The sequence below is a fragment of the Rhodamnia argentea genome, chromosome 7 (assembly GCF_020921035.1).
Source record: "Rhodamnia argentea isolate NSW1041297 chromosome 7, ASM2092103v1, whole genome shotgun sequence".
In the NCBI taxonomy this organism is placed as follows: Eukaryota; Viridiplantae; Streptophyta; class Magnoliopsida; order Myrtales; family Myrtaceae; genus Rhodamnia; species Rhodamnia argentea.
Genome location: NC_063156.1, coordinates 5,309,750 through 5,332,172, shown reverse-complemented (window position 1 = coordinate 5,332,172; position 22,423 = coordinate 5,309,750). Strand labels below are relative to the sequence as shown.

General features: G+C 41.8%; 5 protein-coding genes across 11 annotated transcripts; all 5 read right to left on the bottom strand.

Moving 5' to 3' along the window:
* Positions 1–1,172: 1,172 nt before the first annotated feature.
* Positions 1,173–18,718, bottom strand: LOC115727157 (vesicle-associated protein 4-1-like). Of its 3 annotated transcripts, none has more exons than XR_007199138.1 (8): positions 18,710–18,718; positions 2,877–2,947; positions 2,539–2,620; positions 2,266–2,384; positions 1,891–1,968; positions 1,626–1,745; positions 1,349–1,514; positions 1,173–1,276 (listed from the first exon to the last, which is right to left on the bottom strand). XR_007199138.1 is itself a non-coding variant. In XM_030657323.2 (7 exons), the coding sequence occupies exons 1-7, from the start codon at positions 4,245–4,247 to the stop codon at positions 1,455–1,457; spliced, it is 1,047 nt and encodes a 348-aa protein (XP_030513183.2). In that variant the 5' UTR covers positions 4,248–4,282; the 3' UTR covers positions 1,173–1,454. The 3 variants fall into 3 exon arrangements, 1 of the variants encoding a protein (XP_030513183.2); XR_007199137.1 differs by lacking the exon at positions 18,710–18,718 and adding an exon at positions 3,731–4,282; XM_030657323.2 differs by lacking the exon at positions 18,710–18,718 and adding an exon at positions 3,731–4,282 and having other exon boundaries at positions 1,173–1,514.
* LOC125315852 lies at positions 5,192–5,833 on the bottom strand. Its single transcript, XM_048281924.1, has one exon. The coding sequence runs from the start codon at positions 5,645–5,647 to the stop codon at positions 5,396–5,398; it is 252 nt and encodes an 83-aa protein (XP_048137881.1). The 5' UTR covers positions 5,648–5,833; the 3' UTR covers positions 5,192–5,395.
* On the bottom strand, positions 7,622–16,102 carry LOC115727139. Of its 4 annotated transcripts, none has more exons than XR_007199143.1 (2): positions 15,448–16,098; positions 7,622–7,755 (listed from the first exon to the last, which is right to left on the bottom strand). XR_007199143.1 is itself a non-coding variant. In XM_048281922.1 (2 exons), the coding sequence occupies exon 1, from the start codon at positions 15,807–15,809 to the stop codon at positions 15,519–15,521; it is 291 nt and encodes a 96-aa protein (XP_048137879.1). In that variant the 5' UTR covers positions 15,810–16,102; the 3' UTR covers positions 12,038–12,083; position 15,518. The 4 variants fall into 4 exon arrangements, 1 of the variants encoding a protein (XP_048137879.1); XR_007199141.1 differs by having other exon boundaries at positions 7,666–7,752; positions 15,447–16,097; XR_007199142.1 differs by having other exon boundaries at positions 7,667–7,749; positions 15,442–16,097.
* LOC125315851 lies at positions 12,038–12,414 on the bottom strand. Its single transcript, XM_048281923.1, has one exon. The coding sequence runs from the start codon at positions 12,364–12,366 to the stop codon at positions 12,085–12,087; it is 282 nt and encodes a 93-aa protein (XP_048137880.1). The 5' UTR covers positions 12,367–12,414; the 3' UTR covers positions 12,038–12,084.
* LOC115727138 (diacylglycerol kinase 5-like) lies at positions 16,739–21,903 on the bottom strand. Of its 2 annotated transcripts, none has more exons than XM_030657302.2 (13): positions 21,703–21,903; positions 20,998–21,206; positions 20,790–20,912; positions 20,549–20,677; positions 20,164–20,249; positions 19,794–19,917; positions 19,073–19,121; positions 18,860–18,942; positions 18,583–18,650; positions 18,026–18,100; positions 17,645–17,732; positions 17,404–17,520; positions 16,739–17,250 (listed from the first exon to the last, which is right to left on the bottom strand). In XM_030657302.2, the coding sequence occupies exons 2-13, from the start codon at positions 21,193–21,195 to the stop codon at positions 16,933–16,935; spliced, it is 1,458 nt and encodes a 485-aa protein (XP_030513162.2). In that variant the 5' UTR covers positions 21,196–21,206; positions 21,703–21,903; the 3' UTR covers positions 16,739–16,932. The 2 variants fall into 2 exon arrangements, with proteins under 2 accessions (XP_030513162.2, XP_048137821.1); XM_048281864.1 differs by having other exon boundaries at positions 21,729–21,903.
* Positions 21,904–22,423: the final 520 nt, after the last annotated feature.

The following is a 22,423-nucleotide window of genomic DNA, read 5'->3' as shown; positions in this document are numbered from 1 at the left end:
AGTTGATGTTTTTGGTGGATGGTGGACTCCATCAAGTCGTTCAAATAATCTCGCCATCAAAACATAAAATAAATAAAGGGATAACGACGCGAATAATCCCCGAAAGTTGGCTCATTGCGTAATATGATTCGTCAATTTTTTATTTATTCAATATGGTCCATTAAATTTAGCTCAATATGCAATGCGATTATTCAGCTTTTAATTTGTTCAATGCGATTCTTGGACTTTTGGGACATGTACAATGTAGTTCTTGAACTACAGAAAATGTTCAATATCGTCCTTATATTAATTTAAGTCCAAGGGCAACGTTGAACATTTTCATATATATATTGAACAAATTAAAAGTTCATAGGCTATTTATGTCACTTTTTCGTAAATAAAAAAAGGGTCATGTGGGGATGGCGCTAAATTCGTCCCAACTTTGATTCCATACCCATCTTAAAAAGTTGAAAATTACAAAAATACTCTGGCCATCCACAGGAACTAGAGCATGGTTGTTCTATCGAAAGAATTACCAAAAAATTCATAAACCTATTGCAATTATAACTTTTTTTTTGTCAATTCCATCATAAACCTTTTTTAATAGTGCCAATTCAGTCCATTTGGCCAACCGATGTTGACATGACAAATTTTGCTAATGTTTTAATTTTTTTGAATTTTTTAAATTATTTCTTTCTACTTTTCTTTTTCTTTTTCTTTCTTTGTATTTAGACCGACAACAATAGATTTATAACCTTTTTGATAAATTTTCTCCCATTCTATCTCGTTCTATCTTTCTCTGCTCGCACCAACCGATGCTCAAGGATGGAGGCTATCGCACCCGGCACTCACCACCTCGGATTAAAGTTCGGGTATTTTCATTTCTTAGGGTGTGTATGTATGTAGCCAAAAATAAGGGTGGATTTAACGTGATCCATCATATAAATGTCAAACTAAATGCGCAACATTAATTGGTACAACAATAATTCTTCATTTTTTTGTTTCCACTGAGTAATCGAGAACTTGTTTTAACTATACTAATTTCTTTTGGCTTTATAACAATCATTCTTTCATCTTTCTATTTATCCACCGAATTTATCCGCAAATCATTCGCTTAAAACTTCTGGCCCATCTAGGAATGGCCTGCCAAACTCCAAATGCAGTCTAGTAGTTTAATCCGTTAACACAGTTGGTTTTTGCGTCACAACTTACATTAGAATCCGCCACCAAAACTCAAGCACGACCAAAGGGAAACGTTGGTGCCTGCAACGCACTGAGTTCAACAGCAAAACCTGCTCCATCTAATCTCACTACAAAGTTTGAACTTAACTCACTGCCGAGAGTCGTGGCCCTTTAACGAGATACTGCCATCGGTCGCTTCTCATTAGCTTCACGATGCGTGAAGAGACCTGTGTGACGGCACGTTGGTGCTTTGATCTCCTCGTGAAGAAGTCGCGAGCTTAGAATGAACTCGTCTAAACCAAATCGACGCCTTCAACGTGCTGCTGTGCTAGGTACCTTTCTCTTCTTTCTTTCTGCAGAGTCGAAACGGGTTATCGGGTGAGTGTTGAGAATATGTGCAGGACCAACGTATACCGAACCTGGCTATAGGATCGGATCAGTATATAAAGTAGCAATGAACTCACCCATTCATCTATGACGAGTCCTTCCTTGACAGGGCCCACACCAGGCTCTTCTAGAGGTTTCTTGCGTGACTCGAGGGTAGCATCGGCCTCAGCCAGTTGCCGCCTTAGTTTTTCCAGCAACTTTACAAGGAAGAGAAGCCACATTACCGACAAATAATTAGTGAAAACACATCCTATGTTATCGTGCATTTGTTATAATACTATGCTGATGACTAGCCAAACAAGTAAGGAAGATGAATGTCGAGGTAGAGTTGAAGATCCTTACATGACTCGGTTGCTCTGGATCGAGGAAAACCACCCGCAGAATTTTCTCAACAGTCACTTGGTCCCTCTGTTCCTCAAACTGCATAAAATTGTGACAGGAGAACAAGTTCAACAACCAAAATGGTTTAATTTTTCAGGAGTACATCAAATTCAGACAAGTGTTTTTTTCTCAACCATTCATGTTGGTTTTCATTTAGCACATGCCATCCAATTAGGATGCCTCACAAAATAAAACGTTGGGCCAACCTGACGTGGACTGGGCAGAAAATGAAACATGCTTATCACAAAGATCAACACATTACATCCATCAAGTCTCTATTCAGTTCTAGCTGCACTTGAATGAACACAAAAGTCAATGAAGGCCTGAAATGCGTACCAGTTCAGGGACATAATCCATTTGCCCATTGACTTTTAAACTCATGATTTTGAACTTAACGATACTCTTCAGGGTAACTGGTTTGTCGTCGTTCTCGGGGGGCTCCACGAATTTGAACACTGCATCAGTCAATAGTTTGAAACAAGAACTGAACAACTTCCGTTACGGTATGTGCATAAAGCGTTATGGACATGCTGATCAAAGTATGAATACAATGAACGTATGCTTTTGTTGCATGTCGCTGATGGGGTAAGAGACAGTAGTTAAGTTTACCTGTCGCAATGAGATTCTCTCCAGGAGCGAGCACGCTCCCTGGAGGCCGCATGTAGCAACTCTTGGGGGCAGTTGTTTGGAACTGAAGAGATAAAAGAAAGAGTCGAGAACTTGTCAATTACATGTTCAAGCTTCAAATACCAAACAATGCAACATCGAAGGCCCACACGACGTTCGCAAAGACGAACAAGCCCTGCTTATGCAAGTCAAATTTAGAAAGCCGGACTCTCATCAAGCTAAAAGATTCAGCAAGTAAATGACAGAAGCTTTCAACTTTCTCCAATGATGCTCTCACACATTTCTTCTCATTTCCCAGTACGCAAAGGTCACCTTCTTACCTTGAATGCTACATGAGTCTTGGACACGTTCTTGATCTCAATGGCACTCCTAACCTGCTTGCCAGGTTCATCTTCAAGTTGAAAATAAACAAAGAATTAATAGAAACATCTAACCAACTTGTGATTAAATTAAAGTAAGAGGCAACTTCAGGCCACGTTGCCAAAGACATGTTCAGCAAGCAAAGCCTTTGGACTCGAAAAGGCTAAACTATTTCCAATTCAGAGACCACAAACTTGGGAACTTAAGCACCAACTATTTTGAAGACAGAGCAGCTCAAAAGGACTCAAGAAGAACATACCCTGATGAAGAACAGAAAAACAAAGGAAAGAACATTATTTGAGAACAAAAGCATCCCCAAACCAATGCCACATCATGTAATATAACAAACGTAAACTTTAATAAGTAGTCCCTTTTCCCCGAACAAGATTAGATAATACAATTATTCGGAAGTATCAGCTAAGAGTGACGGGGACACCAACCAATTGTTCCCTAAAACTTCAAATACTGACAATGTATTAGAATCAGGGAACACGTCCAGCTCCGAGAGAGACAGAGAGAGTGCTCGAGGTCTCAAAGCCTATCAAGCAAAGAAGCAATCTAACCTGTAGCACGAAAATGAACAACGCCCATTTGACAAAACAAAAAGGAAATTCGAGGAAACATTAGGAGCAAACAATTCGAGCCAAAGATCTTTCTCAGAGATGAAGAATCACGTCATAGCTGAAACAAAAATTGAACACGGCATCATTTCCACGTACTGATTTGACTGGTACAGCACCAGCAGAACCAGCGAAAGCAAAATCAGATGAAACAGAGATATTTCCAAGGCAACAATAGAAAGAGAGAGAATTACATGCGAAAAAGAGCTTGTTTGGAGGATCAAGACGGAGTCTTCGCCTCGCGGGAAGTAGAGACTTCGCCATTGCAGCCACCGCGTTCGTAGAGTGATGATCACTGAGCTGGTGATCGAGGTGGACACTCTGGTTTTGCTGAAACGACGGCGCGGGAGCCGACGACGAAGTCGCGGGAGACGGCGACTGCCAAAACGGCATCTTTAGGTGCGACCACAGCTTCTTGTGGTCACCCTCTCCTCTCTCGTGATCGAGGGCCATCGGCCGCCGGAATCTCGCTCGAGAAAAGGGAGAAACTTTTTGTACGCGAGCGAAGACAGATTCGAGGGTGTATTCTATAGTGGAAGATAAATAGCAAATCCAAAGCTTTCGTTTCAACAAGAAAAGGGGTATGTCGACGCGAACCGGTTCAATCATGAGCGCCCATATGCTTTTTCCTGAGGCTGTGTCTGACGTTGTTTTCGCTGTACCAAGAAAGATGTTTGCTTTAAAGTGGTCAAAATGAGTCAAAAATAACATCCACTTTCATTCTTGTCCACTTCGCTTAATTCGTGGCTTTTTTCCTAGGCTGGCTGCGAAATCATGGACGTCGTCCGGCAAAATTTAACGGGATACGAGCTACGTTTCTCGTGTAACACCAAGGTGGCGGAGGGAGAATATGCTTTGGCGAAATAGACCAATCATTCGAGGACCAAGCTCGACCAACGTCGATCCAGTGCGGTGCTTTTAGATGCTCGGCCTTTTGTAGGTGGTGGGGTTCTGTGGGATCGAATGCTTTTGTGCTCGAAAAGAATGGATAAAGCAAAATCCTCCATTGAAATACTACAAACGAGCACGCCGTGAAATGATGATGATGTGCCATGATTCTCGAATTTGTTCCTTTTTTCCTCGGTGCTTATAGCAGGAAAATAAGACTGGATGCTCCCCCACCATAACCCCCATCTTGCTACAGCCCATGGGGCCTCCATCTCTTTCATCAAACAGTACGTGGGGACAATAATCTAAAGATTTTGCTGAAACTGTAATTGGCGTTTTGTCTTTTAACACACAGTGCGCTCGTCTATGAAATCCAATGAGAAGGTGAAATCCAACGAGAAGGTTATACGCAGTCTTAGAGTAATAATAATACCTTGTGGGTCCTAAATTTTTGAAAAAATGGACCCGTAATAATTTATTTTTGCCAAAATAAAATGTTAATCTAATAGTCACCCAAAAAACGCTTTTGGACTCGTGGGTTACAGATATTGGATAGGCGATCTAATTGTGCATGAAGTCTCCCTTGGCTGGGGAAGCTGCTTGCTTTCTCTGGGACTTCATCTTGATAAATGACTTCTTCCTATAATGATTGCTAATTAATTTCAGGCACAAGACATTCTAGACATGGCATGGAGAGGCATCAAGATCATATGTTAAAACAGTACCTCTAGGAAAGCACATGCAGTAAAAATGGGCACCTACTAGGAAAACTATGATTAAGTAAATTTTTTCATTAGGATAGAGATTCATTACAAGAAGTCTTGACTGGATAAGTCCTCGAAATTAACTTCTTCCGATAATGATTGCTAATTAATTTCTGGTGCAAGGGCAGGCTGCTCTATACAATTTTACAGGCATATTTTTGGGATCCATATGAATCCAATAATAAGAGAATTGCATGGAATGTTCCATCAGTTAGGAGCCCAACAGCTCAAGAACATGACTTTCCTCAGGGACTCCTCGGCCCGCTTCGACTCATCGTTCGTGGCGCGGGACATCGGGGACAGCTTCTTCTGGGCCAACAAGGACGACCGGACATGGTTCTTGGCTCGCTGGTGCAGCGACCGGAAGGCGTAGTTCCACCTGCAGAAGCCCTGATCTTTCAGTGCCTCCACAGCTCCCACGCTCGATGCTACCACCCAAGCTCTTCTCGAAACGCTCATCTTTTCTCCTGCTCACTGGTCTACGACACAATGGTGCTGCGTTTGTGGGTGAGGAGATGGATGGGGTGGTTCTTAAATACAGGCGTACAAGATGAGATGAGATGGTACGTTGAGAGCGCCAAATGCATGAATTCGGAGGCACAAGAGGCCGAAAGGAGTTCGGGGAAAAACAAGGGGCTGTGGTGGGGTTGAGGAGGCGGCCCATGCAGATGCAGGAGGACCAAGTAGCAGACAGATATTTCATGAGGACAAAGGTGGCCAAAACCCGTGGTGCCCGCTCGGGAGTTCGACCGAAAAGAAGCACACGGTATTCTGAATTTGAAAATCCGACCACGCCCCAAGTTTTGTTGTCCCAAACTACTTGTCTGGTCGTTGCCTCTTTGGTGTTTTTTTGCCTTCTTCTGACGATGTTGTATGCCTATCTGTCACTGCTGAACCTCATCTTTTCTGCAAATTTTTTTTTGGGGGTCTATCTTTCGTCCTCCGGCAAGCGACTCTGACCGCCCACAGCAAATAAAATCAAAAAGGAAGAAAAAATAAAAATGTAAAATATTATTTAAAAATGTCCATGTTATCGATTTTTGGCCAGAATTAGTCGAGCGAACTCAATTGGCGAAATATGAAAAGATTGGGGATTGAATTGACAAAAATAAAATATTTATAACAGAATTGATAAAAAGCATAATAGGTTTATGACTTTTAGGATAGGGAAATGTTTTCATGACAGTCTAGTTATATATGACCCTAGATCCAAAGCGCCATCATTACGTATTTTGTATGAAGCATTCACTAACTGAAAAATTGTGAGGGCAAAAATAATGGTAGTGCTATTAGATTGCCATGGTAGCGACTTCCTTTAGGATAATTTCCCGTTCAAACTTTAGTGACCGAACTTCACTATTTTATACATGATTCATATCAAATTTACATGTGCTTCATTACTTTCCTCGTCCATGACAGAAAAGCCATATCTTTCGCACATAAACAGGTGGTTAGATTTGTCAAAATGAGTCATGAACTTGCTTCTTAACCCATATTTAATGGGTCCAGTTGTTATATAGGTTAACTCCATTCAGTTAATGGTTCATAAATGGGTTTAATATGGTGAAATCTAAAATAATATGCTTGTTAAATGGGTTCACAACTTACTTAGACCAACGTAACTTTATGATTTTCTTTTCACTCTCTCTTGTTCGGGAAAATTATCTAAAAAGTCCTAAACCTATTCCGCTTTAGCCAATTTAGTCATAAAATTTTCAATTTTGTCAATTGAATCCATCCGACCAATTTTAGTTAAAAATCGTTGAATTAAATATCGGACATCCAATATGGCATAGCCGACATTGACTTCGACAAATTTTTATTCTTTTTCTTTTTCTTTGTCCGTCTTTTCCTCTCTCTCTTTTCCTATCAAGTTCAACGAGGGTCACTGGCCGACCCTTGCCTAAACCTCACGAGGGTTGTGAAGCCCTTGCCTGTGGTCGATCGGTGTCTCTCGTCAGATTTGATAAAAATAGGGAAAATAAATAGTAAATATTATCCATGGTGTGTCTTGTTGGATTTGATAAAAATAGGGAAAATAAAGAGTAAATATTACGCAATTCAGCGCCAATCGTCTTATATGGCACCATGGGTATCCAAGCTAAGAATTTCGAATTACAATTAATTGGCTTGACTCAATTGACAATGTATCAAAAAAATTAGAACTCAATTGACAAAATTAAAAGGTTTGGGATTAGATTAATCAAAGTGAAATAGATTTAAGATCTTTTAGACAATTTTCTCCTTTCACCTTCATTCGATCATTTTTATTTGGGTATGAATTTCTCTAAATTGAGTTAAATAAATATATATTTTACTAATATGAGTCGGGTAGGTCAAGTATGGATTGAGTTAGGAATGGACAATTTAGATAGATTGTTTTTAACTAGATCCGACTCATCCCGTTTAATGGGTCTACGGATGACTCGTCCCTATCTCTACATGAAACGGGTTAATCAAAATCGTCGATGAATGACATGCGTTGGGAACGAGGGAGTAAACCGTAGTGCAAATGGAAAAGTCCTATCGCGGAATGTATTGCCTTGCTGTAATTTCAGCATACATATACAATGCAACGAGCTACGATTGCCTTCCTCGATCTATATACTATTCAGAGAACCTCAATACGGACCCCAAGTGCTCAAGTACAGGACCTTCCTCATCGACTCCTCCGACCGCTTCCCCTCCGCTTCTCCCGCTAGCTTCCTCGAAACCGCCGCAGTCGACTGAGGAGATCGCTTCTTGCTGTTGGCCTGAGAGAAGGAGGACTTGGCCCGGTTCTTGGCGTGCTGGTGGATCGACCGGATGGTGTAGTTCCACCGGCAGAACCCTTGGTCCTTGAGGGCCTCTACGGCGGCGACGCTGGCCGCGACGACCCACGCTCTGCTTGTTGAGCTCATCTCGAGATACGATTCGATCTGGTTCGGTTCGATCGCGCGTTTCCTGATGGCGTGCTGATGCTTGAGATTGATGATGGGATGGAGAAGAATGAGAGCGGCGGGAGTTCTTTATAAGGCAATACGAAACAAGAGGCGAGCCCAAAATTTGTCGTGGTTTGCGCTCTGGCAGATGGTTTTGGGTGGGCGGAGAATCCGAAACCCGGGGGCGGTGGGGTCCCCACTGTGCTTAGTGCCCGGAATGACATTTTTGCCCTTTCCTTCCCTTCACAAACGACGAACACTGCCGGGGGTGCGGATGGCAATTCCGGCCGCACCGTAATAAGACGAATTAGAGTGGGGGGAGCAGCAGCACGTGGTTTTTGGATCTTCCTTTTCCTTTTCCTTTTTTTTTTTTTCCCTAACGAAATTCAGCGGCGCCTGTATTTATGTTCCTGCTCACGTGCGGACACGGCATGGGGCAAATCATGGTGTACTCAGTAGTCAGTAGTCAGTACACATGTCGTGTGTCTATCGTTTCTCGGATGTCGACTGGATGCAACGTAAGCTTCATGTTGTCCGAATTTTTTTTGGTCGAAAATATAACGTTTTTGAAAAATATTTGTGAGAAATTTATTTTTTAAAAAAATAATGATTATATTTTTCTGTATTTGGTTATATCCTCAGTCTTTATTTCTATGTGGTTTGATGAAGATAATCTCATTTGATTTTCATAAACAAACATACATTATTTAGGCATGAAACGAGCGCTAAGATCTCTAACCTGATCTCTAATTGATCCGGGCGAGTGCTGATGTCGTGGAGCCAACCTCGACGAACCCAAGACTCGGGCCTAAGCGCCGAAGTACTGAGGCATGAGTGTTGAAGACTGAGACAGGGATCCAAAGCCTCGGCACCGAGGTCTCGAGCCCAGCCTCGGTGGGTACGGGCATGGGAGCAAAGGACTTGGCTTGGCCTCAATGATCCTGTGCACTAACATTGTTGTCATGGTCTCGTCCTTGATGGACTTGGTCCTTAGCTTATGGTTTTGGGCTTGGGCGCAATAGACGTGAGCCCGGCCTCAAAAGATTCAAGCCCGGGCACTCGGGGTTGCGAGTCCAGCCACCTTGGACTCATGCTTGGCCTCGATGGATCCCGACGGACCTAACCCCAACCCGATGCTTCTACCAAGGGCCATGAAACAAGCAGTTCTCGTTCTTGAACGTAAATTTTTTATATCTAATATAGTCGTATTTTTAAAAGGTGATTTGCAATTTTTCAAATGGGAAATTATTTTCTTGGATTTAAGCGTAGATTTTCCATTTACTATCCGGAGGCAGAAAAATATTTTTCGTGAAACAAATAAAGCAAAAAAAAAAATTACTAGGAATGACACTTGATGGTCGGTCATGCCGATCGAGAGTCAAGCAACGCTGGCCGAGACTTCACGTAGCCAGATTTGAGTTCGAGATGGAGAGACGTAGAGCTAGTGAAGAGAGGGGTGGCGGTGTGCTAGGCGCATGGACGGGTGGGCGGGGGTTGTCCTCCATCAAGGTCGCCGGAGTCGCCTGGGCTGCCCGAGATTGGGCAGCCCTAGGCATCGCCTCGCTTGAGTCGCGCGACCTCTCGCAGAGAGCCCGCCGTGAGGAGAAGATGGAGATGAAGGACGGGGAAAACAATAAACAGAGGAGACGATGGAGACGCGCACTCCTCACCTAGGCTCACAGCTTTCTCCGATGAACGATGGATACAGAGAGCAAATATTTGATTTTCTTTTTTCTTTTTTCTTTTTTCAATTAGAAAGCTATTTTGCAAAAACATACCTTTTTTTTTTTGGTCGAATGCAAAAATATACCTTAGTTGCTCATACTTTGACTTAAAGACCCTCGGAAAAATAGCTTTACGTCCTCCAAAGATGAATTAAATGCTGTCTAAAAACTTAAATCATTAGATAAGGATGTGTGAACCCGATCAAAAAAGAAAAAATTGTACCGTGGCCTAAAATTAAACAAGAAATTACTCCGGATGATCTACTGTGGTACCATATATATAAAATGATGTGCACCGTCAACTATCCTAATAACTTAATTATTCTAACACGATTAGTATGGAACCGCATCTTTCTTTCCAGCCAAGTTTTTTTTCATACCTAGTCCCATATAGTACAAGTTTCCTTTCCGAAGAAAAATTAGATTCTTATAAGGAAGTATGAAATATCCCTTCTATCATACCGCTTCCTTCTTTCTTTCTTTTTCACTCACATCATTAGCTCAAGAAGTTTTCTAAGCAAACTTCTCTATTTTGTACCCGATTTAAATCAAATTTACATGTGCTTAATTACTTCCGTTGCTACATATCCTTCCATGAAAGGCCTATTTTCATCTCTAGTAGACTTATAAGTCCCTTTTGCGGGGAAAAGAACCCAAAAAAGTACTAAATTTATTGCATTGATATCAATTTAATCATAAACCTTTCAATTGAGTCAATTTAGTCATAAAATTTTTAATTGGGCCAATCACATTGGTACTAATTTAGTTTTTCTAGCCAATTTAGACCAAATTTTTTTTTTATAATTTCTTAATTTTTTTCCTTCCTTACCCTTTTCTTTAGACGGGATAATTTTCACATTAGGTCACGCTTGGGCAAGGATGAGCATCGGTGAGGCCTACCCTTGCAGGCCATGGCATGTGGCTGGTTGTTGGCCAGCTATCGGCAAAAAGAAAGAAAAAAAATGAAAAAATTTACTAAAAAAATGTTTGAAATGGTCAACGTGAGCATCGGCTCTATCATGTAAGACGGCCAGTGTCCACATAAGCAATTTTCTATCTAAATTAATCGAATGGACTAAATCGATATCAATATTAAAGGGTTTAGAGCTAAATTAGCTCACTTGAAATATTTATAATTGAACCGATACTAATTAAAATAAGTTAAAGACTTTTTTTTTTTTCTTTTATACTTTTCCCCTCTTTTGTGTACAAGAGTCCTAGATCACACTTACATTAGATTCAGTAGAAGTAAGTATTTCTTTTAGCAACGTGTTTACAAGAGATATTTGCAATAAGTTCAGTAAATGAACCTCTGAACAACGTAACTCTATGACTTTCTTTTTCACTCTCTTTTGTCCGAGAAAATTGTCCAAAAATTCCTAAACCTATTCCGCTTTGGCCAATTTAGTCATGAAGTTTTCAATTTTGTCAATTGAGTTTATCTGACCAATTTTAACCGAAAATTGCCAAATTAAATACTAGGCATCCAATATAGCATAGCCAACATTGAAGTTATTCTTTTTTTTTTCTATCTATCTTTTCCTCTCTCTTTTTCCTATCAAGTTGAGCGAGGGTCACTGGCCAACCCTCGCCTAGACCTCACGAGGGTTATGAAGCCCTTGCCTGTGGTCGGTCGGTGTCTCTCGTCGGATTTGATAAAAATAAGGAAAATAAAGAGTAAATATTATCCATATCAACTCCGATCATCTTATATGGCATCACGGGTATCCAAGTTGAGAATTTCGGATTAAAATTGATCGGATTAACTCGATCGACAATATGTTAAAAGGATTAGAACTCAATTGACAAAATTGGAAAGTTTGGGATTGGATTGATCAAAGTGTAATAGATTTAAGACCTTTTAGACAATTTTCTCCTCTTACCCTCATTCAATCATTTTTATTTGGGTGTGAATTTCTCTAAATTGAGTTAAATAAGTATGTGTTTCAGTGATACGAGTTAGATTAGGTCATGTATAGATTGAGTTAGGTAAGAACAATTTAGGTAGATTGTTTTTAACTAGGTCCAACTCACCCGTTTAGTGGGTATACGGATGACTCGTCCCTATATCTATATGAAACGGGTCAATCAAAATCGTCGATGAATGACATGCGTTGGGAACGAGCGAGTAAACCATAGTGCAAATGGAAAAGTCCTATCGTGGAATGTATTGTCTTGCTGTAATTTCAGCATACATATACAATGCAACGAACTACGATTGCCTTCCTCGATCTATACTATTCAGAGAACCTCAATACGGACCCCAAGAGCTCAAGTACAAGACCTTCCTCATCGACTCCTCCGACCGCTTCCCCTCCGCTTCTACCGCTAGCCTCCTCGAAACCGCCGCAGTCGACGACTGAGGAGATCGCTTCTTGCTGTTGGCCTGAGAGAAGGAGGACTTGGCCCGGTTCTTGGCGTGCTGGTGGATCGACCGGATGGTGTAGTTCCACCGGCAGAACCCTTGGTCCTTGAGGGCCTCCACGGCGGCGACGCTGGCCGCGACGACCCACACTCTGCTTGTTGAGCTCATCTCGAGATACGATTCGGTCTGGTTCGGTTCGATCGCGCGTTTCCTGATGGCGTGCTGATGCTTGAGATTGATGATGGGATGGAGAAGAATGAGAGCGGCGGGAGGTCTTTATAGGGGAATCCGAAACAAGAGGCGAGCCCAAAATTTGTCGTGGTTTGCGTTCCCGGCAGATGGTTTTGGGTGGGCGGAGAATCCGAAACCCGGGGGCGGTGGGGTCCCCACCGGGCTCAGTACTAGGAATGACGTTTTTGCCCTTTCCTTCCCTTCACAAACGACGAGCACTGCTGGGGGTGCGGATGACAATTCCGGCCTCATTGTAATAAGACAAATTAGAGTGGGGGGAGCAGCAGCACGTGGTTTTTGGATCTTCCTTTTCCTTTTTTTTTTTTTCCTAACGAAATTCAGCGGCGCCTGTATTTATGTTCCTGCTCACGTGCGGACACGGCATGGGGCAAACCATGGTGTACTCAGTAATCAGTAGTCAGTACACATGTCGTGTGTCTAACTGTTCTAGGACATCAACTAGATGCAACGTAAGCTTCATATTGTCCCATTTTTTTTTTTTGGGGTCGAAAATATAACGCTTTTGAAAAATATTTGTGAGAAATTTATTTTTTTTAAAAATAATGATTATATTTTTCTGTATTTGGTTATAACGTGAATCTTTATTTCTATGTGGTTCGGTGACGATAATATCGTTTGATTTTCTTAAACAAACGTACGTTATTCGGATATGAAGCGAGTTATGAGATCTCCAGCCTGATCTTAATTGATCCATGCGAGTGTTGATGTCGTGGAGCCAACCTCAAAGAACCCAAGACTTGGGCCTAAGCGCCGAGGACCTAGGCATGGGTGCTAGAGATTGAGACAGGGATCCAAAGCCTCGGCACTGAGGTCTTGAGCCCGGCCTCCATGGGCACGGGCATGGGAGTAGAGGACTTGGCTTGGCCTCAATGTTCATGCACACTGACATTGGGGTCGTGGTCTCGTCCTTGATGGACTTGGTCCTTAGCGCATCATTTTGAGCTCGGGCGTGATGGACGTGAGTCCGAGCCCGACCTCAAAAGATTCAAGCAAGGGCACCGGGGTTACGGGCCAGCCACTTTGGACTCATGCTTGGCCTCGATGGATCCCGGCGGACCTAACCCCAACCTAATGCTTCTATCAAGGGCCATGAAACAAGCGGTTCTTGTTCTTGAATCATAAAGTTTCTATAGCTAATCTAGTCATATTTTTAAAAGGTGATTTGCAATTTTTTCAAATGGGAAATTATTTTCTTGGATTTAAGTGTAGGATTTTCCATTTATAATCAAAAGGCTGAAAAATATTTTTCGTGAAACAAATGGAGCCAGAAAAAAAATTACTAGAAATGACACTTGATGGTCGGCCATGCCGATCGAGGGTCGAGCAAGATCGATGGAGACATCATGTAGCCACATTTGAGTTTGAGATGGAGAGACGTAGAGCTAATGAAGAGAGGGGCGACGGTGTGCTAGGTGGATGGAGGGCGGGTGGGGTTGTCCTCCATCAAGGTCACCGGAGTTGCCTCGGCCGCCCGAGGTTGGGCGGCCCTCGGCATCGCCTCGCTTGAGTCATGCGACCTCTCGCAAAGAGCCCTCCATGTGGAGAAGATGAAGATGAAGAACGGAGAAAACAATAAATAGAGAGCAAATATTTGTTTTTCTTTTTCCTTTTTAAATTAAAAAGCTACTTTACAAAAATATACCTTACCAAACAATATTTGCTCATACTTTGACTTAAATATCTTTGGAAAAGTTGAATTAAATGCCGTCTAAAAACTTAAATCATTAGATAAGGACATGTGATATAATATTTAAATACCTCAATAATTTCTCTTATGAGTAAGTTGTATTGTGGAACCGATCAAAAAAGAAAATGTTGTATTGCGGCCTAAAATTAAACATGAAATTACTTCGAATGATCTACTATGATAACATATAAAATGATGTGCACCGTGAACTATTCTAATAACTCAATTATTCTAACACAATCACCATGGAACCTCATTTTTTCTGCGGTTGAAAGAAATTCCAGCCAAGTTTTTTTCATGCCTAATCCCATATAATACAATTTTCCTTTCCGAAGAAAAATTAGATTCTTATAAGAAAGCATGAAATATCCCTTCTATCATGCCGCTTCCTTCTTATTTCTTTCTTTTTCACTCCAATCACGCGCTCAAGAAGTTTTCTAAGCAAACTTCTCTATTTTATACCAGATTTAAATCAAATTTACGTGTGCTTAATTACTTATGTTACCACATATCCTCGCTTGAAAGACCTATTTTCATCTCCGACAAACTTATAAGTCCCTTTTGCGGGGAAAAAGAACCCAAAAAAGTCCTAAATTTATTGCATTGATATCAATTCAATTATAAACCTTTTAATTGGGTCAATTTAGTTCTAAACTTTTTAATTGGGCCAATCACATTAGTGTTAATTCAATTTTTCCGGCCAATTTAGACTCGATAATTTTTCTTATAATTTCATAATATTTTTTTTTTCTCTTCCTTACCCTTTCCTTTAGATCGGATAATTTTCACATTGGGCCACGCCTGGGTAAGGGTGAGCACCAACAAAGCCTACCCTTGCAGGCCATGGCATGTGGCCAATTGTTAGCCAACTATTGAAAAAAAAATCGTTAAAAAAGGTCAACGTGAGCACCGACTCTATCATGTAAAATGGCTAGCGTCCACATCAGTACTTTTCTATCTAAATTAGTTGAATGGACTAAATCGATACCAATATTAAAGGGTTTAAAATTAAATTAGCCCACTTGAAATATTTATAATTGAATTGATACTAATTGAAATAAGTTGAAGATTTTTTTTTGGACACTTTTTCTCTCTTTTGAGTACAAGAGTCCTGGATCACACTTACATTAGATTCAGTAAAAGTAAGTATTTCTTTTAGCACCGTGATGACAAGAGACATTTGCAATAAGTTCAGTAAATGAACCTCTGAACAACATATGGTACGCATCTATTTCAAGTAGAAATATGTTTGTTAATTGAATTGATACTATTGCAATAAGTATCGCCACCCGTAATTTCGACAAATATTTTTACAATTTACATCATTCTCAAGCAAAGAGAACTTGGATTGTCTTCTCGATCTAATACTACTCAGAGAACCTCAATACGGACCCCAAGAGCTCAAGTACAGGACCTTCCTCATCGACTCCTCCGACTGCTTCGCCCCCTCCGCCTCCGCCTCTCCCGCTAGCCTCCTCGAAGCCGCCGCGGTCGACGGCTGGTGAGATCGCTTCTTGCTGCTGGCCTGAGAGAAGGAGGACTTGGCCTGGTTCTTGGCGCGCTGGTGGATCGACCGTAGGGTGTAGTTCCACCGGCAGAATCCTTGGTCCTTGAGGGCCTCCACTGCGGCGACGCTGGCCGCGACGACCCACGCTTTGCTCGTCGAGCTCATCTTAGAGACTTTGATTCGGTTCGGTCGCGCTTTTTTTCTGATCGGTGTGTATGGAAGTGAAGTGATGATTGTTGGATGGAGAAGATGAGAGCGGTGGGGGTTCTTTATATGGATGGTCGAGCGGTGACGGTGACGGTGACGGTGAAACAAGGGGCGAGCCCGAAATTCGTCGGGTTCTGCAGTCCGGGGCGCAAATGGTTTTGAGCGGGCGGACAATCCGAAAACCTGGGGGTGGTGGGGCCCTTTTCTTCTTTCTTTTTATAAACTAAATTCAGCAGCGCCTGAATCAGTGGAAGAAAGCCACTATTCTATTCCCTCTTCACGTGCCGGACACGGAATGGGCAAATCAATGGGTACACGTATATATTTGTTGCCAGACAGCAACTAGTTGCAGCGTACGTTTCCACAGGACCACCTTCTTGATCTTCGATCGACCGTGTGATTGTGATGAGCTTAAGGTACATGAGCAGAGCGTGCATGAGGGCTGTCCAGGGCCTAAAGGACCATCCTCGGAGCTCAAAGACCATGCCTTTCGGAATCAAGCCGCCCCAAGCGAAAAGCAACCCGGAATCATCTGCTGCTGGCAAGCCTTTTCAGTTCAGATGGGTTTCCGGCAGCAGAGATGCCGCGAAGATGGAGGATGCGATGGACGAAAGGCGCCGGCTCAGGCAGGCCGAGAAGGCCGACAAGGTCATGCACCTTATATGCTGGGGTCCTCATCTGGTTTAAAGCTTAGTAATAGTTGGGCTTCTGTAATTTTCCATCTGCAAGTGCGATGAAACTTGTGCTGTATATAGATATTCCATTTCGTATCTGTCGTATCTATTTCTCAACCGTGCTCGGCTTTTTCCACCTTAACTTTGATCGAGTACATAGAAACAAGGACCGGAACATGATCTCGAAATGAGGCGTTCTTCATGAAACGAAGCTCCAACAAAATGATATTCACATTACTTAGATACAGAAAAGGAGATTCAAAGCAATCACCACCACCAGAACACCACGTGATGTCAAAATATCACCTTTTTCATATGTATGAACATTGAGACGAATTACCAAGAGTCATTTATTCCCACGATCAGTATTCAGACAAAGAATCAAGGAGAAGGAGAAACTAAAGAGATCAACTAAGCCGACTAATGTCAACCTCATCTGGGAGTTTGAAAGTTTCGGCTGCCCCGAACTTCCTGAACTCCTCCCCTGTATCTTCCCCACCGCTGTCATCATCCTCATCATCGTGGTGGCTTGGCGTGGACGGATCGTGGACGCTCTTGGCTCGGCAATCGTGGGTGGCGAGCATGTTCACCTGACCAAGGTGAGAAATTTCCACCACGACGGTGTCGTCGTCCAGGGGCAGCGGTTGCTTCCACGGTTCCCCGTCAATCCTCATGAATGTATGATCGGCTGCGCCTTTGTGAAACTCGAATCTGATGCGGTGTGCCTAGTACAAATTGGGAAGAAAATTTGAAGGACGGTATTTCAATTATATCCAACACCAACACCAAACTAAATCTTAAGATTCTAGTCAACACGAGATGCTCATTTCAAGACTCGTCCCCAAAAAAAAAGGCAAAATCCCAGCTTGAGATTTTACCTGAGCAAGACGAGTCCCATGCCCATTTGGAGCCAGCAACACAAGACCGTGCCAGGCATCTCTAAAACCGACGACCTCGAGGAGACCATCATTGACATAAGGCAGGGTCAAGGCCCTCTGCAAATAATGGTTCAATTAGCATAGGTTATGGCAATTGCAAAGGTGGCTTTTCTAACTACTTTTGGTTAAGATAGACAAATATAGTTCTTTCACTCTGTCAATGGCGCAAGTCAGTACTAACATCACTCCGTTTTGTGCTGTTTGGCGTCCCCCATGGATTTAGTCCACCAGAAAAGCTGGGCAAGTTGAGACAAACAATTGACCTAATGCTGAATAAGAACGTGCAAGAAGTGTTAGTCTTTTGTTGTAGGATCCAAATATATCCGTTAAAAAGGAAATAACTAAGTAGTCACAGTTAAATGACGGACAGACTCATTGTCATGAGCATCGATGCTTACCAAGAACTTTATAATGCATGGAGATGTCGAAAAAGGAATGCATACATTGAAGGAATCAATTGATAGGACAAGTCTCGTAACGAATGCCTAGACAAGCTGAATTTCATTTTTGTTGCTACATAAACCGTTGCTTAGTTGATTCAATCACGGAGAGGTGAGATTACCTGTGTGGTATGTGGAGATCTTGCCACTGACCATGTCTTTTCATAATCTTCACTTTTGCAAGCTGAGCTATATTCCTGTATTGAAAAGGTTATGCTACTTTCACAACAACAACAAAGAGCTGACAGTGAACCAGAGTTTCTACCGGAAGATGGGGAAAAGAAATGAACTGTGACAAGCAGAAGCTATTGAGCCTATCAAAGAGACAACGTGGAAAAAAATACTATGCTATCTCAACAATAATAATTTTCTTAATTTATCTGGACAACAAGCCAAATGACTTCATCACCTTCCTTATAACGTAAAGTCTAGCAGGAGAAATTTCTCTTAACCAAAAGATCTCACTGGTAGATTCAACAGCCTAAAGTTTCTTAAGAAGTGGCATACTCATGGAGATATACAATTTCATTTTGAAGCCAAGTCTCACAGGACAATCATTCATCCAAAGTTATAATCCACTAGCAACTACTCCGAAACAGCTGATGACCAAAAAGTAACCAATGGAGACATGCATTTGCACTGAGAAACACAGAAAAGATCGTTGCATCTATATATTTACCGTGAAGAAGGATGAACAAGAGAAGCAAAGAACCATCCTTGAGTACACCCAAGCTTTGCATAAGTACTCTGCAAGTGAATATAGAGAAGTCAAAGTGACCTATCTCTGCATGATTACGTGCACTAACAGGGGAAAGAAGAGCAGATTTTATCACGGTAATATTCAGTAAGATCATTTTATATGCATTTTCCATTAAACTCAAGCAACAAATAAAATAATCAATCCTTCCAACTTCTCCAAAATCCATCCTAGTAAGTGATGAAGACAGCAAAAATACCTGATTAATCAACTGATTTTTGAATTTTTCAGGATGCATCTTCCTCTCTGAGTGAAATGCATAGGATATTTGAGCATCCATGCCTGTAGAAAGTGCTTCTTAAGTTTCTCTTGGATCAAGAAAGTGTTAAGGAAAAAGATCAGGCATCCACATTATCAGAAGGAGCAAAAGAAAGGAAAAAAGAAAGATACTGGAAAAACTGTAAGATCTTACCCATGCTAAAGTAATTCCAGAATCCCCCACGAAATGTGTGGTAACCTTCCTGAGAAGGGGTTCCAAGTTGTTAACCATGCTAAAGTAATCACAGAAAATGCAGAAACAAAAACGATGCAGAATATTCAACAGAGATTTTAGATTCTGGCAATCTTCCACCATAGACAAATTGTGAGCTTTTGCTGGAATTGCCAATAGCTAATTAAGATTTTTCCGGGTCCTTGTCCACTTTGAGCTCTAAAGACTGGATGGCATATATCACATGGCAAAAGGGTGTTTAGGCACCTGATATAGGAAATCAAGTATTTTTACATGTCAATGGTAGATTAGAAAAGGAACATCAAGATAGGATGATATGGAGGAGTTACTACTTCAATAAAAAGTTCTATAATTCCTTCTTGACAACCTGTTGGTGCTCTGAGTTCCAAAAGCCAAACACCAGCTTTCCTTCCTTGTATTTATCCGTAGTACCATCAAGCTCATAGGCTGTACACAGGTGCGGTCTCTTTGCTTGCCAAATGAATTTTGGCATAGCATTTAGTTGACTCAGAAACAATGTAGGCTATCTTGATCCTAAAAGTGCTTACCAGAGTAGAAAGTTCTAATTAAGAATTCTAGACAAAGGACAACCTCGCTTTCCAAGAAGATGCATGTTCTTGGTAGAGTACACTTGAATAATTAAAAACATACAGAGGCGGTGCATGAGGGATGGATAAGTTACCACATTCAGTTCATCTGTCGAAGAAACACGTTGGAAAGCATGCAGAGAATGTGGTAGTTCAAGGGGTGCAATGGGATCACAGGAACCTTCTTTGGGAGCTCTCATCCTCATCAAAATATGCCAGCTGAATTGCAAGAAGCAGTCCAATATTTAATGACAGAAATGAACCAAAAAGAGGTGAAAGACAATATTCATCATTAATAGAACCCCTGTTCCCGAAAGTGCTCCATAATGCATCCAAAATTGCTACTCAGTTCGAGATCATTCTTATACACTGATTCATGGCTCCCTCGGCAGCAGCAGTATGAGTAGTAATACTTCTAACTGATTTCAGATTGATCAGCAGCAATTCCAGCATGGCATTTAGTACCTGTCGATTTTCATCTCCTTTGCCTGAATCACTTGCTTGAGGAACGAGACAACTGATGAACGATTGGTCCCAGGATTCTTCTTACCCTGTGACAAAAAAGCAAGGTCAATCTTTAATTTTTTACACATCAACCTTATATTTAAACATTGCATGTGACTGTATCATGGTTTAATCAAGAGCATAGAAGTAAACCACTTCTCCTTGGTTGTTAATTTGGCATGCATAACTTCACTAGTAAAGTCATGTAATCATTTTGACATTGTGGAGGAGAAAAACAGGAAGAAGGAAAGACTATGCAAGAGGATCAGTCTCATTAACACAAACATTTAAGAACTTAATGGATTATAATTGTGGCAGATCGAGGTGGAGATATCCATGTGCCTACCCATCCAAATGAAAAAGGGAGGTTGTTTCCGGTACCCAAGGGCACCGTCGCAATCGCAGGAGGATGAGATAATTTGAGGTCGCAGACAACTCCAAGAAGCCAACCCGCCGTCCCATCACCACCTGCTACCTAGTGTGCGGAAAAGAGCAAACAAGTACTTGAATCCTTGAAATCATAGCTGAATGAGACTGTTTGATAACATCTATTATGCAAGTTAAGACCTCAAGTACATCATACTCACGATTAATTTCAATGCCTGCTGGATCTGATTGGCAAGCTCGTCCCCGTCGGATCTCAGCTTTTCCAAATTTAAGTAGATTCTGCGCAAAACCTTGTCTGGACCCTCTTCTCCCAGATCAAAAACCTGAAGTAAGCTTTGTTCGTTATTTAAATCAAATTGCAAATTGCAAAAGCATGACCAATTGCCTGTGAAGTATGAATGAAAGCACCTGGTGTTCACTAAGAAGAGAACGATATGTTACGAGGAGGTCACCTCCCAGCTGACCGCCACTTTTTGAGTTGACGAACACCAACACTGGACACTGCGGTACAGTCGATCCATTCTTATCCTCCGAATCAGGGGAAAATAGGTAACTGGGAATGCGGAATTTATCTAGGAACGAGGATTCGGAGTCTGGGTGTGCCATTGCTGCCTTGACTGCAAATTATGACAGCATCAAACTTAAATACAAGGAGGAAAAAATAACAAACCATGGACATAGATTAACACATGTAGGTCCGTGTTGAAGGTAGTTGATCAATGAGGGGAAAGCAACAAAGGAAGTGTTGCCAAATGCAGATCCTACGTCAAGTCCTTTGAATTAGGGAGAGCCTCATCGGTCATAACACTAAGTTTCACAATTAGAATCCATGACAACGGCCCACCAAAACAGAGAATTCCCTCAAAGAAGAAATATAAATGGCTTAAAAGTCCATCCTTTTCGCTTCAATGAGGTCAAAAGTCTATATTCTGATATGACCCAACAACAAAAGGAACTCTGCGTTCTGTTCGCCGTTCCTTTAGTCTGATGCGATTCTCGCATGGACAGTAGGAAAAGCAAGAAAGGCTAACACCTTTTCTGCTGGGAATTCAGCAACAAGAAACACTTTAAATTTACAAGCTAATAATCAGCTCTTTAACAGGCGAAAGATACCTGGGAATTCAAACTCTTGGAATCACCTGGAAAAAAATGGGTCCTTGGCGAATCAGATTGCAGAGAGTTCGGATCTCCGAATCATTCAAGATTCCCTCTGTTCATGCAACCCACTAAGCAAACACGCTCCTTTCGCCTTTCTGATGGAAACATCAGAGATGTTGACTGAAGCCCAGAGACACTTCTTTTGTGGAGCACAGAGAGGGTAGAGGGCGAACCAGAAAGTCATCAAGAGTTTCGCCCTTGACCTCCCGCAGGATGTGCGTTTCCCGGAAGAGAACGCGAAATATGAAGGTGGGGAAGCCGCGACGCAGGACACGGGGATGCGCAGGAGATCGTCGCGTTAATCTTTTATCATTTCCCGCACGGGTTCGTTGTGAGATTCGATAAAGGAGGACGCTTTTTGGGGATCTTTCCTTGCTTCTCTCGTGGTTTTCGCAATGATCGATAGTCATGGATTCAGAAGTAACAAAATCTTTTATCAATTACTGAAGCTTTACGAATGCATGGGATGGTACGACTCAAACGAAACGTTAAACGCGATTAAATTAAGGATAATGTCCGAATTATGAGGGGGAAGAAGCTCCATCCGACGTCACCGTCAGCATCCAGACATGGCAGCTCCGACAGGGCAAGTTGGTAGGGGCCACACGAAACAAGATATGGATCTTGCGCTTAAAGTCAAGGGGATAATGGCGAAAAGCCGTCATAGTTGCGAAAA

What these genes read in the sequence shown, in the direction of transcription:
- LOC115727157 (XM_030657323.2), bottom strand. Translation starts at nt 4,247, where the DNA reads ATGTTATTTTTGACTCATTTTGACCACTTTAAAGCAAACATCTTTCTT. An exon ending in AAACAAGCTCTTTTTCGCAT is followed by an intron (nt 2,948 to 3,730) that starts GTAATTCTCTCT and finishes TTCAACTTGAAG; the next exon opens with ATGAACCTGGCAAGCAGGTT. An exon ending in GACTCGTCATAGATGAATGG is followed by an intron (nt 1,515 to 1,625) that starts GTGAGTTCATTG and finishes TCGACTCTGCAG; the next exon opens with AAAGAAAGAAGAGAAAGGTA.
- LOC115727139 (XM_048281922.1), bottom strand. Translation starts at nt 15,809, where the DNA reads ATGAGCTCGACGAGCAAAGCGTGGGTCGTCGCGGCCAGCGTCGCCGCA.
- LOC125315851 (XM_048281923.1), bottom strand. Translation starts at nt 12,366, where the DNA reads ATGAGCTCAACAAGCAGAGTGTGGGTCGTCGCGGCCAGCGTCGCCGCC.
- LOC115727138 (XM_030657302.2), bottom strand. Translation starts at nt 21,195, where the DNA reads ATGGCACACCCAGACTCCGAATCCTCGTTCCTAGATAAATTCCGCATT. An exon ending in CGACAGATGAACTGAATGTG is followed by an intron (nt 19,122 to 19,793) that starts GTAACTTATCCA and finishes ACCCCTTCTCAG; the next exon opens with GAAGGTTACCACACATTTCG. An exon ending in ACAGCACAAAACGGAGTGAT is followed by an intron (nt 17,521 to 17,644) that starts GTTAGTACTGAC and finishes CATTATTTGCAG; the next exon opens with AGGGCCTTGACCCTGCCTTA.
- LOC125315852 (XM_048281924.1), bottom strand. Translation starts at nt 5,647, where the DNA reads ATGAGCGTTTCGAGAAGAGCTTGGGTGGTAGCATCGAGCGTGGGAGCT.